Below are 16,458 nucleotides of genomic sequence, written 5' to 3' on the forward strand. Positions count from 1 at the left end.
TCCTCCACCCACTCAGTAACCCCCAACATGTTTACCAAGTCTTGGTTCACTCCCAGGATCCCATTAAAAACCCAACTCAACCCTGACCAGCCTCGACCCTCACTTTCATTTGTAATTTTGACAAGACTTTATTACAGGACCATCAGGCTCCTATGCCTGCAGCACAGTAGCTCACCAATATTCTGAGACAGCAGGGTTTGCAGGAGTTTAATGATCACAGGGTGTCTGAATGAGAAGCTAGGAGGAGATCCTCGAATTCATCTCCCCTAGAAGTACTGAGGGTTTCCAGTGGATCCTGGATAGCAAGGGGCTGGAAAGTGAGTGTAGTGGTAAGAGGGATGAAGTCATCAGGATGTAGAAACTACATTCTTTGGTGAGTTGGTGCCTTGCAGGGCCCTTCATATCAGCTGGCATCAGTAGTTTCACTGACAGCAGAACCTGAAGGAATATCTCAGATGAAAAAGTTAATGTTTTACAATGCTTAAATTGTTGTCTGCAGGGCAGTTAAGGGGAACATGTAATCTAAGGTCTACATGATTTTGGGACAGCAGGCTGCCGGCAACCATAAAGAAGTAGGTCAGAGAGCAAGCTGACCTCATGATGAATGCTGAATATGCAGCAAGCTTGGTTTATTTTTGTTTCTCCCCCTCCCTTCTTCATCGATCAAATTTATAAAGTTTATAGGTATGCTTTCAATTTCTTCCAGAGAAGACTTAACCTAAGCCCTGAGACTACTCATGCCCTCCATGGCACCTCTCTTCCATGAGAACGAGAGTATAATCTGCTACCTTAGGTGATATAAAACCTACAAGACCATTCGACACATGGAGATTTTTATTTTGATTTTGTAGGGATGACTCCTCTGTTTTTATAAAGCTTTTTGTAAGTATACAGCATTTTTATAATTTTGATGTGGCCAAAGATCTCCCAACAACACTACTTTCAGATTTTATTTTTCTGTCTAATGTCCAGAACAGATCAAACTCTTCCCTGCCTCACACTCAGGACTATAAAGGTCACATATTAGTAAAAGTCCATCAGTGTTTGTGGAGTTCATGAATGAATGAATTCTTGTTTATTTTGTTTGTTTGTTTTGTTTTGTTTTTTGACAGAGTCTCCCTCTGTCACCAAGACTGGAGTGCAATGGCACAATTTTGGCTCACTGAAACTATTGCCTACTGGGTTCAAGTGATTATCCTGCTTCAGCCTCCCAAGTAGCTGGGTTACAGGCACCTGCCATCATGCCCGGCTAATTTTTGAAGTTTTGTAGGTACAGGGTTTCACGTTGTTGGCCTGGCTGGTCTTGAACACCTGAACTCAGGTGATCTACCCTCCTTGTCCTTCCAAAGAGTTGGGATTATAGGTGTGAGCCACCTCTCCCAGCCTTGAATGAATGAATTCTTGACTTCCACCCTATACCTAACACTGTCAATTTCTTGATTCATGAAATTAATATGGACATCTGATATGAACGGATATCTGATTCAATCCATTAATCTAGGGAGAGCCACAAACCCAATCAGGATTAACTGGGTGGAGCTTCAGAAATGCAATCAGGTATCACTTTTTGATTGGAAGCTAGCAGTGGATACGTGGAGGGGTGTGGGTGGGAGTTGTGATTAGAAAGGTCAATAAAAGCTTCTAAAGACCCAGAGGAGAGACTCAAAGTCTTCAAGTCTGGAGTTACTGCTTGGTTCTTCCTGAGGTCTGAGCACCCTGCAAACTCAGTCCAGATCTGGTAAGTGCCTAATTTCTGTAATGACACTCCCATCTAACCTACAGTCAGGCGGACTGGGATGGTGCCAGTGCAGCCTACGATGGCACAGAGATATATCTTGTCTTTTTTTTTTTTCATATGAACAACTAGAAGCTTTGAGTTTTTTCCTCCAATTGCAGTTGTGTCTTTATTTCAAAAAAATTGGATGGTGCTTTGCATTATGTCATTTAAAACTTCTTGATGGGAGCAGTGACTCATGCCTATAACCCCAACAATTTGGGAGGCCAAGGTGGGAGGATCATTTCAGCCCAGGGGTTTGAGATCAGCCTGAGAAAAATGCCAGAAACCCATCTCTACAAAATGTTCCTTTTTGAGAGGGGGGATGGAGTCTCACTCTGTTGCCCAGACTGGAGAGCAGTGGCATCATCTCAACTCACTGCAACCTCTGCCTCCGAGGTTCAGGCAATTCTCATGCCTCAGCCTTCCTTCTGAGTAGCTGGTATTACGGCCATCTGCCACCATGCTCAGAAAAGTTTTGTATTTTTAGTAGAGGTGGGTTTTCACCATGTTGGCCAGGTTGGTCTCGAACTCCTGACCTCAAGTGATCCACCTACCTCAGCCTCCCAAAGTGCTGGGATTACAGCCATGAGCTGCTAGTGCTCGGCCTCCACAAAATATCTGTATATTTTTTAATTAGCCAGGCATGGTGGCATGCATCTGTAGTCCCAGCTATTTGAGTCGCTTACGAGGGAGAATCACTTGAGACCAGAAGATTGAGGCTGCAGTGAGCCATGCTCACACCACTGCTGTACTCCAGCCTGGGCAACAGAGTGAGACCCTGTCCAAAACAAACAAAAAAACCCCAAAATCTTAACCAAAGAGGATCTTTGACCCTAATTTTAAATCAATCAGATCCTCATTGTAACTCTTCCACCCAAATGGCGACATGGGTGTGGGGGTGTACACCTTTAATCCCAGCTATGTGGAAGGCTGAAGCATGAGAATTGCTTGAATCTCTAAGGCAGAGGTTACAGTGAGTCAAGTTGGTGTCACTGCACTCCAGCCTGGGTGCCAAAGTGAGACTCAGCTCTCCCAACACCAAAAAATATTAAACTATATTACCCAGGTGATCATTGGATACATGAAGATTTCTATTGTGTTTTCTTAGGGACTGTCATGTCTGTCTTTGTAAAACTGTTTTAACTCTGCAATATTTTGATACATTTGATGTGGCCAAGGATCTGTCAACAAAGATACTTTCAAGCTTTTTTCTTTCTGTCTAATGTCAGGAAGAGATTCAACCCTTCCCTATCTCACACTCAGGACTATGGACACATTAGTAAAGCTCCATGTTTGTGGAGTGAATCAGTGAATGAGTCCTGGACTTTCACCTCATCCCTCATTCTTTCACTTTGATGGATGAATATCTAATTCCATCGGTTAATCTGGAAGAAAGCCAAAAATCCAATCAGGATTAACTGGGTGGAGCTTAAGAAGTCTAATCAAATGTAGTTCTCTCTCTCTCTCTCTTTTCTTTGAATCTAGCCTGTTTCCCAGGTTGGAGTGCAGTGGTACAATCTCAGCTCACTGCAACCTCTGCCTCCTGGGTTCAAGCGATCCTACTGCCTCAGTCTCCCTAGTAGCTTCGACAATAGACACAGGCCACTGCCCCAGGCTAATTTTTGTAATTTTAGTAGAGGCAGGGTTTTACCATGTTGGCCAGGCTACTCTCGAGCTCCTGACCTCAGATGATCCACCTTCCTCTGCCTCCCAAAGTGCTGGGATTACAGGTGTGAGTCACTGCACCCAGCCAAAGTGGTTCATTTTTAAGATGTGTAAGAGGTGTGCATTGGAAACATCTGTGTCTTGCGAATGATGCATAACACCGTCACATAGCTTTTAAAGCTTCTCACTGAAATTTTCAATAAAGAGGCCGGGGCAGAGGCTCACGCTTGTAATCCCAGCACTTTGGGAGGCCAAGGCAGGTGGATTGCTTGAGTCTAGGAGTACGAGACCAGCCTGGACAACATAGTGAAACCCACTGTCTTTACAAAAAGTCAAAAAATAAAATATTACCTGGGCATGAGATCTGAGCTTCAGAGATCCTCGGTAACATTTCCCAGTGCTATGAGTTCAGTGGAGCAGAGGCTAATAATTCATGGACTAAGAGTGATCTTGCCGACTCTTTAGAGGTTGGGACACACTCTTCATAGTAACAGAAGGGTAGAACTATGTCTCTGTGGTCACTTATTACAGAATGGAATTGGAGTAAACTGAGGGCTTTTTCACACATGATGGAGAAATGACTTTGGCCCTAGAAGTGGGGGTTGCAGGGGATTGGCCTGAGAAACTTGCCTTTTCACTGGATTGTCCTCTAGAGATTTTCCTTGCAGGTTTGTCAGAATGAGCCTCCAGTCCCCATCCAGACTCCTGGAGCTGGCAGGGCAGAGCCTGCTGAGGAACCGGTCCCTGACCATCTTCACCTTGGATGAGCTGCCCCGGGAGGTCTTCCCTCTGATGTTCATGGAGGCCTTCAGCATGAGACATTATGAGGCCCTGAAGCTGATGGTGCAGGCCTGGCCCTTCCTCCGCCTCCCTCTGGGATCCCTGATGAAGACACCTCATCTGGAGACCTTGCAAGCTGTGCTGAAGGGACTTGATACACTGCTGGCCCAGAAGGTTCGGCCCAGGTGAGGTGACTCAGGTGGCCTGGTGGGAAGGGCCCAGGCATCCAGGGAAGGGGACAGCTGGCTCAGGCGTGGCGGGGTTGGGGGGCTAGGGTGGCTCAGAGGCTTCTGATGGTGCCCATGAGAGGCCTTGGCCATGGCCCAGCTCCTCTGGGAAAGGACTGCTCACCATACAGGGTCCACCGAGGAAACAGGAACCTGCTTCCTCCCAATGGAAGCTCAAGGTACTAGAAGTGGGTGCCAGGGAGAATCCAAGGGGGAATGGGATGGAGAAGAGACAGAAGTGGGAGCACTGAGGGCAGAAGCAGCTGATGTCCTGAATGTGGAGGGAAAGTTCAGGTCAGGGGTGGGTCCTTGCTCATTCTGAGGTTTTTCCCCATGTTACTCACAGGAGGTGGAAACTTCAAGCGCTGGATTTGCGGGATGTTGATGAGAATTTCTGGACCATATGGTCTGGAGCCCAGGCCCTGTCCTGCTCCCCAGAGGCCATGAGTAAGAGGCAGACAGTGGAGGACTGTCCAAGGATGGGAGAGCACCAGCCCTTGAAGGTGTTCATAGACCTCTGCCTAAAGGACAGTGCGCTGGATGAATGCCTGAGCTACCTCTGTGGGTGGGTCCACTACAGAAGAGGTCTCGTGCACCTGTGTTGTAGTAAGGTGCAGAATTACTCAATGCCCACTTCAAGTTTCAGAAATCTATTGGAAAGGATATACCCAGACAGTATCCAGGAGTTGGAAGTCAGGAGAAAGTGCTCTCTGAATCAAACAGGAAAGTTTGCCCCTTACCTGAGCCGGATGAACAATCTTCGCAAACTCTTTTTAGCCTTCGGTTACGACTGTGAGTTATACGTGAGCGGCCTCCAGCAGTTCATTCCTGACTTGGACTCTCCATTCCTCTGCCTGTCCTACCCCCAGAAGCTTTATATAAGAAAGATCAGCAATATCAAAGAGCACCTGGAGCACCTGCTCAGGTAAGAAAGGATGGTGAGCTTTCTCTGTAGACCACACCACAGACTTTTGTTCTTTTTCACAGTAAACGCTAGTGGGCATCTACTGTGTACCAGCCACTGGTGATGTCACAGGGAATGGGAGGCTAGAATATCAATGCATTACGCTCTTCAGTGCTCCATAACCTGAAGTGGGTATCACAAGACCACTCAAACAAGGGCAGAGGGATGGCCTGGGGTAGATGCTACAGAGAGACATGGAGGGAGCTGGTTAGTTGGGGGTTCAGATCTAGTGAGGGTGCATTTGTGAATTCCTTGTTAGGAAGTGTGTATAAAGTGAATATGATGGAAATGTATTCTTTAAACAGAGGAGGGTATGAAGAAGGGAAAGTGTGGCCGGGCGCAGTGTCTCACGCCTGTAATCCCAGCATTTTGGGAGGCCGAGGTGGGCAGATCACAAGGTTAGAAGTTCGAGACCAACCTGGCCTCAAGACCAGTGAATCCCCGTCTCTATTAAAAAAAAAAAAAAAAAAAAAAATTAGCCGGGCATGGTGATGGGCACCAGTAATCCCAGCTACTTGGGAGGCTGAGGCAAGGGAAGCAGAGGTTGCAGTGAGCTGAGATTGTGCCACTGCACTTCAGCCCAGGTTACAGTGTGAGACCTTGTCTCAAAAAAAAGAAAAAAAAAAAGAAGGGAAAGTGCATCAAACCTGTGCATTTCACAGTAGAAACTCTGTCCTCAGAAGCTTTAGTAAACACCAATGATCCTGTCTCTAATTCGCTGTCTGTAAAATGTTGTTTAGAACCCCAGGAGAGGTAATTGATATGGGAAATGCATGCTTCTGGGATGGAGGGTGAGGGAGTAGGCCTCAGAGTGGTATCAATCACACAAGCAAGGGTGAAAGGACTGAGCCTAAAGTGGAGCTGCCCCTGAATGATCTGAGTCTTCATCAGGCAGCACCTTGCATGCGGACCATCATCTGATGATGGGAACAAACTTGGGTTTGGGTGAAACAGGCTTCCCCATTGCAGGTTACCATAACACCTGTGTTGTAGTAAGGTGCAGAATTGTGCAATGCCCACTTCAAGTTTACCATTGACATTATTTCCCACCTCCCTCCTCTAACTGTCACCGTTGGCCATAACTAACTTCTTGCTCTCCCCAGGTACCTCAAGAACCCCTTGGAGGCCTTTACATTCTGTAATGCTTACCTAGCTGATCGGGACATGGAGTGTCTGTCTCAGTACCCAAGCCTCAGTCAGCTAAAGGAGCTGCGTCTGATTCATATCCTAATGTGGACCACCAATCTTGAGCCCCTTGGAGCTCTGCTAGAGAAAGCTGCTGCTACTCTCAAGACCCTCGTCTTAGAGGACTGTCGGATCCAGGACCCCCAACTCAGGGTCGTGTTGCCTGCGCTGAGCCGCTGCTCCCAGCTCACCACCTTCTGCTTTCGTGGAAATGAGACCTCTACGAATGCTCTGAAAGACCTGCTGCGTCACACAGGCGGGCTGAGCAAGTTAGGCCTGGAGTTGTATCCTGCCCCTCTGGAGAGTCTTGACAACAGGGGTCATGTCAACTGGGAGATCTTTGCCCCAATTCGGGCTGAGCTGATGCGGACGCTCAGGGAAGTCAGGCAGCCCAAGAGGATCTTTTTTGGTCCCGTTCCCTGCCCTTCCTGTGGCTCATGGCCATCTGAGAACGTGGACTTCCATCTTTGTTCCTAGGGAAGAGCTGGTTAGTGGGATGGATAAGCTTTCTTCTGGACCCTTGGACACTGAAATCTAGGATATAGGTGCCATTTTTTTTTTTTTTTTTTTTTTTTGATGGAATTTTTCTCTCTCCTCAGGCTGAATTACAGTGGCACAATCTCATCTCACTGCAACCTCCACCTCCCAGGTTCAAGTGATTCTCCTGCCTCAGTCTCCCTAGTAGCTGGTGTTACTGGCGTGTGCCACCATGCCCATCCAATTTTTGTATTTTTAGTAGATGCGGACGCTCAGGGAAGTTAGGCAGCCCAAGAGGGTCTTCTTTGGTCCCGCCCCCTGCCCTTCCTGTGGCTCATGGCCATCTGAGAAACTGGACTTCCATCTTTGCTCCTAGGGAAGGCCTGATTAGTGGGATGGATAAGCTTTCTTCTGGACACTTAGGAACCAAAATATTGTACATGGGTGCATTTTTTATTTCAATTTTATTTTTTATATATTATTTTATTTTATTTTATTTTTTGAGACAGAGTCTCACTCTGTCCCTCAGGATGAAGTGCAGTGGCACAATCTCAGCTCACTGCAACCTCCACCACCTGGGTTCAAGTGATTCTCCTGCCTCAGCCTCCTAAGTAGCTGGTGTTATGGGTGTGCGCCCCCATGCCCGGCTAATTTTTGTATTTTTAGTAGAGACAGGGTTTCACGATGTTGGCGCAGGCTGGTCTCCAACTCCTGACCTCAAGTGATCTGACTGCCTTGGCCTTCCACAGTGCCTGGTTTACCGGTGTGAGCAGCCAGGCCCGGTCAGGCACTTCTTAAAGGAAGTACATAGCCATGTGTTTCAGGCAAGTGCTCACTGTGAGATTGTGAGTGGAAAAACAAAGGCGACTCAGCCGGGGGCAGGACTGGGTGAAAACACTGACTTGGCATCGATGAGGCCTTTAGGGACCTGTTTCCTAGACTCAGAAATGGAACCTGAAGTTCTGGAGTGATGCAGGAGTTACCCCTGCAAGGATGGTTATTTAAAAATGTCATAAATAAATGGAACCTGAATGGAAACTTTCTGGTGTCTTCCATGATTGATCAACCTGTTTTAGACATTTATACATCAGAAGTCTCTAGAAATCTGCTTCTTGGGTTCAAGCAATTCTCCTGCCTCAGCCTCCCGAGTAACTGGGACTACAGGGACCCGCCATCACGCCTGTCTAATTTTTGTATTTTTAGTAGAAAGGGGCTTTCACCATGTCGGCCAGGCTGGTCTCAAACTCCTGACGTCAGGCAAACCACCCGCCTCAACTACCCAAAGTGCTGGGATTCTAGACATGAGCCACTGCACTTGGCCTGATATTCTGATACAAGCATAAAATGTGTAATGTTCAAATCATGGTAATGGGGATATCCAACATCTCAAGAATTTATCATTTCTTTGTGCTAGCAATATTCTAATTCCACTGCTTTAATTTTCTAGAAATTTACTATAAACTATTGTCAACATCAGTTGCCCTATTGTGCTACTGAACCCTAGATCTTATTCCTATCTGTGTTTTTGTTCCCATTAACCATCCCCTTCTTACTCTCCATTTCCCGTCACCCTTCCTAGCTTCTGATAACCGTCATTTTACTATTTATAAGTTTCATGGCTTTTAATTCCCAAATATGAGAGAGAACATGCCATGTTTGTCTTTCTGTATCTGGCTTACTTCACTTACCACACCCTCCAGTTCCATCCATGTTGTTGCAGATGACAGGATTTCATTCATGTTTATGGCTATTGTGATACTTACCACATTTTCTTGATCCATTCATCTGTTGGTGGACACTTAGGTTGATTCCATATTTTGGCTATTGTGGATAGTGTTGCAATAAATATGGGAGTGCAGGCCGGGTACAGTGGCTCACACCTGTAATCCCAGAACATTGGAAGGCAGAGGCGGGTGGATCACTTGAGGTCAGGATTAGAGACCAGCCTGACCAACATGATGAAACTCCATTTCTACTAAAAATACAAAATTAGCCGGGCATGGTGGCACACGCCTATAATCCCAGCTACTTGGGAGGTTGAGGCAGGAGACTCACCTAAACCAAGGTAGAGGTTGCAGTGAGCTAAGATCACACCACTGCACTTCAGCCTGTGCAACAAGAGTAAAAACTCAGTCTCACAAAAATAAAAAGAAATAAAGAAAAATAAAAATAATATGGAAGTGCAGATATCTCTTAGATATATTTCTTTTTTCTTTAGGATATATATCCAGCAGTGGGATTTATGGTTCATATAGTAATTTTATTTTTATTTTTTGGAGAAAACTCCACACTGTTTTTCATAGCAGCTGTACTAATTTACATAACTACCAACGGTGTACCAGGGTTCTCATTTCTCCATAGCCTACTTAGCATTATTTTCTGTTGGTTTTTTATTTTTTCAGAGACAGGGTCTTGCAATGTTGCCCAGGTTGGTTTTGAACTTCTGGCCTCAAGTGATCCTCCCACCTCAGCCTCTCAAAGTGCTGGGATTACAGAAGTGAGTCACTGCACCCGATCTACTGAGTAAATTCGAATCCTCGCAGGAGGCTGTGACTCTGGGTTACCTGGTTTGTATCAGTTGACACACATGTATTAGGACCTGGGAAAGCCTAAAAATGAACGACTACAGCAGGGTGGAAAAAAGCCTGAAGAAAGTATTATCATCCCCTCAAGAGATACTTCCAGGAATGGCTCAAAATATACAACAATCCCCACTGCCTTCCCACATAAGATTGACTGGTCCATTGTTATTTGTTGATTGATTGATTTTTTCTGAGACAGGATCTCCCTCTGTCACCTGGGCTGGAGGGTTGTGGTGGATCATAGTTCACTGCAGCCTCAGCCTCCTGGGCTCAAGCAATCCTCCCACCTCAGCCTCCTGAGTAGCTGAGACCACAGATGCACACCACCACAGCTGGCTAAATTTCTGTGTTTTTATAGAGATGGGGCCTCACTCTGTTGGTTAGGCTGGTCTCTAACTCCTGGCTCAAGTGATCCTCCTGCCTCGGCCTCCAAAAGTGCTGGGATTAGTCTTGAGTCACCACATTCGGCCAACTGGTTTATTATTGAATCATGTGAACAGAAGACAGATGTGTCAGTTTTTGATTCCAAGTCTAGAATGGTAATTTCCTTTGTAAAACATTCTGGTCTTATAATAGTAGCTAGGGACTACTAGAACTTGAAGGGCTCAGAAAACTTTACTCATTAATGGATTTCGACCACAGCTTGGTGACCTGATTGAAAAACATAAGAAGTTACCAGGTCGGGAGCAGGGGCTCACACCTGTAGTCCCAGCAGTTTGGTGGGCCGAGGTGGGTGGCTCATTTGAGGTCAGGAGTTCCAGACCAGCCTGACTAACACGGTGAAATCCCATCTCTACTAAAAATACAAAAGGCCGGGCATGGTGGCTCACGCCTCTAGTCCCAGCACCTTGGGAGGCCGAAGCCGGTGGATGAGGTCAGGAGTTGAAGAGCAGCCTGGTCAACATAGTGAAACTCCATCTCTAATAAAAATACAAAAAATACAAAAAATAGCTGGGCATGGTGGCACATGCCTGTACTTCCAGCTACTTGCAAGGCTGAAGCAGGAGAATCGCTTGAACTCAGGAGGCAGAGGTTGCAGTGAGCCAAGATCATGCTACTGCACTCTAGCCTGGGCAATAGAGGGAGACTCTGCCTCCAAAAAAAAAAAAAGTTACTAATATGGCTGAATTGGTCACCATAGGTGAACATTTTAAGAAAGTTCTAGAACATAATTCAACGCTGAAAAAAAAGAATGCAAAGGATAATAAAGTGTTTGCAGCTAAACAGCTGAAGGGACAAGAGCAAGGGGAGCTCCCCTCACTATTAAAACTCAAATTCAGTTGGTCGTAAACAGGGAAACCCTTCTCAAGTTGCCTGTCACCTTTGAAACAGGCCATTGGAATGAAAATTGTCCAAATTTGCACCAGGTCTCTACTGGACCTAACCCTTTTGGCCCAGACATTGTTTGCATTAGAGGACTTTTTAAAATTTTTTTTATTTTTTGAGATGGTGTTTCACTCTTGTTGCCCAGGCTGGAGTGCAATGGCACGATCTCGGTTCATTGCAACCTCCACCTCCTGGGTTCAAGTGATTCTCCTGTCTCAGCCTCCCAAGTAGCTGGGATTACAGGCATGTGACACTACGGTCTGCAAATTTTGGATTTTTAGTAGAGACAGGGTTTCTTCATGTTGGTCAGGTTGGTCTTGAACACCCAACCTCAGGTTATCCCCCCCACTTCGGACTCCCAAAGTGATTGGATTACAGGCATGAGCCACCGCACCTGGATTCAGGACATTTCTGATGGCTCCAAATTGATGGAACTTCAACTAATTCTCTGGTAAATTATTTTCTATAATATCCTTAAGTAAAAACGGAGAAGCTGAAATCCAGATCAATACAGACTTAGGTACAGAGTTGGTGGATACCAGGGCTGCCATATCCAGTTAACGCCCCAACCCAATATATCAGCAAATCCCTGGGAGTAAGGAAAATATTTCTAAGGAGGAGTTTCACATGAAGTTCAGAAAATTCCTGTGTTTGAAGCAGTCCAAATGACATTTGGACCATTTTTAGGAAAGTACGCCTTTTTACTAAGCGACAACGCGGGAATGAGATTTGCTTTCTAAGTTGAGGTGATGCGTAAAGCTTTCTTTGGAGGGAGAGAAACCCCTGGAGTTTCCTGACCTTCCTTAACCTGAACTGTTTGGTTCCCTAGAAGCAGAAATTCATCATATTGGAACCCAAACTTAAATCAACCTTGACCATCGTGAAGCACTCAAGTGTTTCTGCTCTTCCTCCTCATGTGATGTAGAAGGTATTAAAATTGATGAGTTTAGGCTGGGCACGGTGGTTCACGCCTGTAATCCCGGTACTTTCAGAGGCCGAGGTGGGTGGATCATCTGTGGTCAGGAGTTCCAGACCAGCCTGGGCAACATGGTGAAACTCTCTCTCTACTAAAAATACAAAAATTAGCTGTGTGTGGTGGCCTGCGCCTGTAATTGCAGCTAACCGGGAGACTGAGGCAGGAGAATCACTTGAACCAGGAGGCAGAGGTTGCAGTGAGCCGAGATCACGCCATTGCACTCCAGCCTGGAAAACAAGAATGAAACTTTATGTCAAAAAAAAAAAAAATTAATAAATAAATACATTATAAATAAATAAATAAAGGCTTTCAAGAAAAAAGAAATAAATTTTACCTACAAGTTTCATATGCAATTGAATACCTATTAAATTTTGATGCCAACAGGCCAGGCATGGTGGCTCACGCCTATAATCCCAGCACTTTGGGAGGCCAAGGTAGGCAGATCACGAGGTCAGGGGATTGAGATCATCCTAGCTATCACGGTGAAACCCTGTCTCTACTAAAACTACAAAAAAATAGCCGGATGTAGCGGTATGAGCCTGTAGTCCCAGCTATTCAGGAGGCTAAGGCAGGAAAATCGCTTGAACCGGGGAGGCAGAGGTTGCAGTGAGCCGAGATCGTGCCACCGCACTCCAGCCTGGTGACAGAGTGAGACTCGGTCTCAAAAAATAAATAAATAAATAAATAAATAAAATGAATGAATAAATAAAATTATTGTGACGTGAACCAACATTTTTCAACTTGTAGACTGATGTCTTACAAAATCCTTTTCTTGTCACCTTCATATCTCCATTTCAAATGCTACACTCTGCATAATTCTACCACTTTGTGGCCGTTTACTGATGATGGAGAAGACCACACATGTGTGTGTGTCATCAGAACTACTGACTCCTCCTATTGATGTTTAAGATATTCCATTACACAAACCTGAGTTCATACTTTTTGTTGATAGATCTTATGCCAAAAATGTAGGAGAAAAATGCCAAGCAGGAAATGCTATCACTTCTGAAGATGAATTCATAGAGATGGAAATTGAGAATTTATTTTTCTGCCTTTGTTTTTTTGTTTCTTGTTTGTTTGTTTTGAGACGGAGTCTCACTCTGTCACCAGGCTGGAGTGCAGCGACGTGATCTTGGCTCACTGCAACCTCCTCCACCTGGGTTCAAGCGATTCTCCTGCCTCAGCCTCTCGAATAGCTAGGACTATGGGTGGACGCCACCATGCCCAGCTAATTTTTGTATTTTTAGTAGAGACGGGGTTTCACCATGTTGGCTAGGATGGTCTCAATTTTTTGACGTTGTGACCTGCTTGCCTTGGCCTCCCAAAGAGTGCTGGGATTACAGGAGTGAGCCACCACTGCACCTGGCCTTTTTTTTTTTTTTTTTTTTTTTGAGATGGAGTCTCACTCTATTTCCCCGGCTGGAGTGCAGGGAGGAGATCTCAGCTCACTGCAACCTCCGACCCCCTAGTTCAAGTGATTCTCCTGTCTCAGCCTCCTGAGTGACTGGGATTACAGGCCTGTGCCACCATACCTGGCTAATTTTTATATTTTTAGTAGAGATGGGGTTTCACTATGTTGGTCAAGATGTTCTCCGTCTTCTGACTTCGTGATCTGCCCGCCTTGGCCTCCCAGAGTGCTGGATTGCAGACATGAGCCACCATACCCAGCCGACTTTTCCTGTTTTAAAAGTTGGTTAATACTTTTGTGTTTATTTTAGAGTTTATATCAGAACAATTTACAGTAACATACACTCCTACTAAAGCTTGTCATATAGTCAAAGACAAAGTAGTTAATACAAATAGTAGATATGCCTTTGGAGTGATTGATAATTTTAAAATATTATGCAAACTACGAGAATTTCTCACTTCTAGTGGAAGCACATTAAATATAGACCATGAGTGAACAAGGTTTTGTCCTCAAAGGTTTTTTGTTTTGTCTGTGTGTGTGTGTGTTTGTGGAGACAGGGTTACACCATGTGGGCCAGGCTGGTCTTGAACTCCTGACCTCAGGTGATGCACTCGACTTGGACTCTCCAAGTGCTGGGGTTACAGGCGTGAGCCACTTCACCTGGCCTTGAAGCAATGAATTCTTGACTTCCACTCTATCCCTAACACTCAATTTCTTGATTCATGAAATGAATATGGATATGTGATAAGAATGGATATCTGGTTCAATCCATTAATCTTCGAGAGCCAAAAACCCAATCAGGATTAACTGGGTGGAACTTCAGAAATGCAATCAGATATCACTTTTTGATTGGAAGCTAGCAGTGGATAAGTGGAGAGGCGTGGGTGGGAGTTGTGATTAGAAAGGTCAATAAAAGCTTCTAAAGACCCACAGGAGACACCCAAGGTCTTCAAGTCTGGAGTTAATGCTTGGTTCTTCCTGAGGTCTGAGCACCTTCTAAACTACATCTGGATCTGGTAAGTTCCTAACTTCTGTATCGACACTCCCATCTGACCTATAGTCAGCCGGTCTGGGATGGTGACAGTGCAGCCTGTGATGGCACAGAGCTATCTATACCCTGTCTCTTTTCTTTTTTTCATATGAACAGTTGGAAGCTTTGATATTTTTTCCTCTAAATGCAATTTTGTCTTTATTTCAAAAATTGTGATTGTGCTTTTTTTATGTCGTTTCAGAATTCTTGTTGGGGGCCGTTTTGTGAAGAGACGAAGACTGAGCGGTTGTGGCCGCATTTCCGACGTTGAGCCGCAGTTGGCTTCTCCACGTAGAACCCGGGAGGAGGAGACTTGGAATCGAAGCTCTTCTCCCTCTTGCCTCCTGTTTTTGGCTTTTTGAGAAACCTTCTCATCAAACACAATGGCCAGCAACGTTACCAACAAGACAGATCCTCACTCCGTGAACTCCCGTGTGTTCATTGGGAATCTCAACACTCTCGTCATCAAGAAATCCGATGTGGAGGCCATCTTTTCCAAGTATGGCAGAGTCGCGGGCTGCTCTGTTCATAAGGGCTTTGCCTTCGTTCAATACGCTAAGGAGAAAAACGCCCGCGCCGCTGTGGCGGGAGAGGACGGCAGAATGGTTGCCGGCCAGGCTGTGGACATTAACCTGGCTGCGGAGCCAAAAGCGAACCAGCGAAAAGCAGGCGGGAAACGATCAGCAGCGGAGACGTCCGGCTCCTCCTTCGACTCGGACTATGACTTCCAACGGGATTATTACGGTCGGATGTACCGTTTCCCAGCACGGATGCCTCCTCCTCCTCCTGTTGCTCTGGCTGGAGGGCCCTCGAAACGTCCGCGCGTATCAGGAAGCACCTCAGGAAGGCGCACAAGTGGCTTCAGTTCCAAGAGTGGACAGAGGGGATCTCACAAGTCTGGAAAGTTGAAAGGAGATGACCTTCAGGCCATCAAGCAGGAGTTGACCCAGATAAAAGAGAAAGTGGCTTCTCTCCTGCAAAACCTGGAAAACATTGAAAAGGAGCAGAGCAAAGAAGGAGTAGAGGTGAAGAACGCTACGTCAGAAGAGGAGCAGAGCGGCAGCTCCGTGAAGAAAGGGGAGGCTCACGTGAAGATGGAGTCTGAGGGGGGCGCAGATGGCTCTGCTGACGAGCGGCCCCTACTGGACGATGCTGATAATGAAGATCGGGCGGATGAGCAGCTGGAGTTGATCAAGGATGATGAAAAAGAGCCTGAGGAAGGAGAGGATAAGAGAGATGGCGCCAATGGCCAGGATGACTCTGAAGCACATAGTGGGATTTAGAAATCTTAACCCATTATTTGTTTACCTGTATCTTCAGCACATGCTTACTGTTCTCCCCATCCTTGTCCTTCCCATATTCATTAATTCATTTTTCTTGCCCTGCACCTAGTCCCATTTTCACTTCCCTTGATGCTCCTAGTAGTTTTCTTAAGTCTTACCCTGCAATATTTTCTTGTAATTTAGATGCCTCTTTATGACTTAACAGTAAAAAGGATGTATGGTTATCAACTGTCTCCAAAATAATCTCTTTTTTTTGTAGGGAATACAATTCTTTTCATTCATACGTAAGTTCAGTAGTTGCTTCCCTAACTGCAAAGGCAATCTCATTGAGTTGAGTAGCTCCTGAAAGCAGCTTGGAGTTAGAATTATGTGTGTTACACCTCCATGTTAGTGTGCTGTGTGGGGCACTTCAACAAAAATCTAACGATATATTTTTGTGAATGAGACTTGGCATGTCAAATGCATCCTCAGGAAAATAATTAGTGTTATAATCTTAAAACTTGTTTTCTAAAGTTGGTACTGTGGGTTATTTTTGTGAACAGCTTGATGTTTGGGACCTTTTTTCCTCAAAATAAACAAGTCCTTATTCAACCAGGAATTTAAAGAAAGAAAATTCTTGGTGGGAGCAGTGACTCCTGCCTGTAACTCCAACACTTTGGGAGGCCAAGGCGGGAGGATCATTTCAGCCCAGGGGTTCGAGACCAACCTGGACAACATGGCAAAACCCTATCTCTACAAAACATTTGGCCCCTGCCCTAGAAGGAGAGGCCCGCAGTGC

At 45.6% G+C, this 16,458-nt stretch overlaps 2 protein-coding genes across 2 annotated transcripts; both read left to right on the top strand.

Moving 5' to 3' along the window:
• Positions 1–1,683: 1,683 nt before the first annotated feature.
• On the top strand, positions 1,684–7,206 carry LOC103225576 (PRAME family member 17). Its single transcript, XM_037985444.2, has 4 exons — positions 1,684–1,738; positions 4,096–4,407; positions 4,796–5,374; positions 6,517–7,206. Exons 2-4 carry the CDS (start codon positions 4,121–4,123, stop codon positions 7,073–7,075), a joined length of 1,425 nt encoding a protein of 474 aa, XP_037841372.2. The 5' UTR covers positions 1,684–1,738; positions 4,096–4,120; the 3' UTR covers positions 7,076–7,206.
• Positions 7,207–14,462: 7,256 nt separating this feature from the next.
• Positions 14,463–15,842, top strand: HNRNPCL1 (heterogeneous nuclear ribonucleoprotein C like 1). The gene has a single exon (XM_037985445.2). It carries the CDS (start codon positions 14,781–14,783, stop codon positions 15,678–15,680), a length of 900 nt encoding a protein of 299 aa, XP_037841373.2. The 5' UTR covers positions 14,463–14,780; the 3' UTR covers positions 15,681–15,842.
• Positions 15,843–16,458: the final 616 nt, after the last annotated feature.

This window comes from Chlorocebus sabaeus, chromosome 20 (genome assembly GCF_047675955.1).
Source record: "Chlorocebus sabaeus isolate Y175 chromosome 20, mChlSab1.0.hap1, whole genome shotgun sequence".
Lineage (NCBI taxonomy): Eukaryota > Metazoa > Chordata > Mammalia > Primates > Cercopithecidae > Chlorocebus > Chlorocebus sabaeus.

Excerpts from the sequence above, each read along its gene's own strand:
- LOC103225576 (XM_037985444.2), top strand. The coding sequence starts at position 4,121 with ATGAGCCTCCAGTCCCCATCCAGACTCCTGGAGCTGGCAGGGCAGAGC. Across the intron at positions 4,408-4,795 it reads GCCCAGAAGGTTCGGCCCAG|GAGGTGGAAACTTCAAGCGC; the intron begins GTGAGGTGACTC and ends TGTTACTCACAG. Across the intron at positions 5,375-6,516 it reads CACCTGGAGCACCTGCTCAG|GTACCTCAAGAACCCCTTGG; the intron begins GTAAGAAAGGAT and ends TGCTCTCCCCAG.
- HNRNPCL1 (XM_037985445.2), top strand. The coding sequence starts at position 14,781 with ATGGCCAGCAACGTTACCAACAAGACAGATCCTCACTCCGTGAACTCC.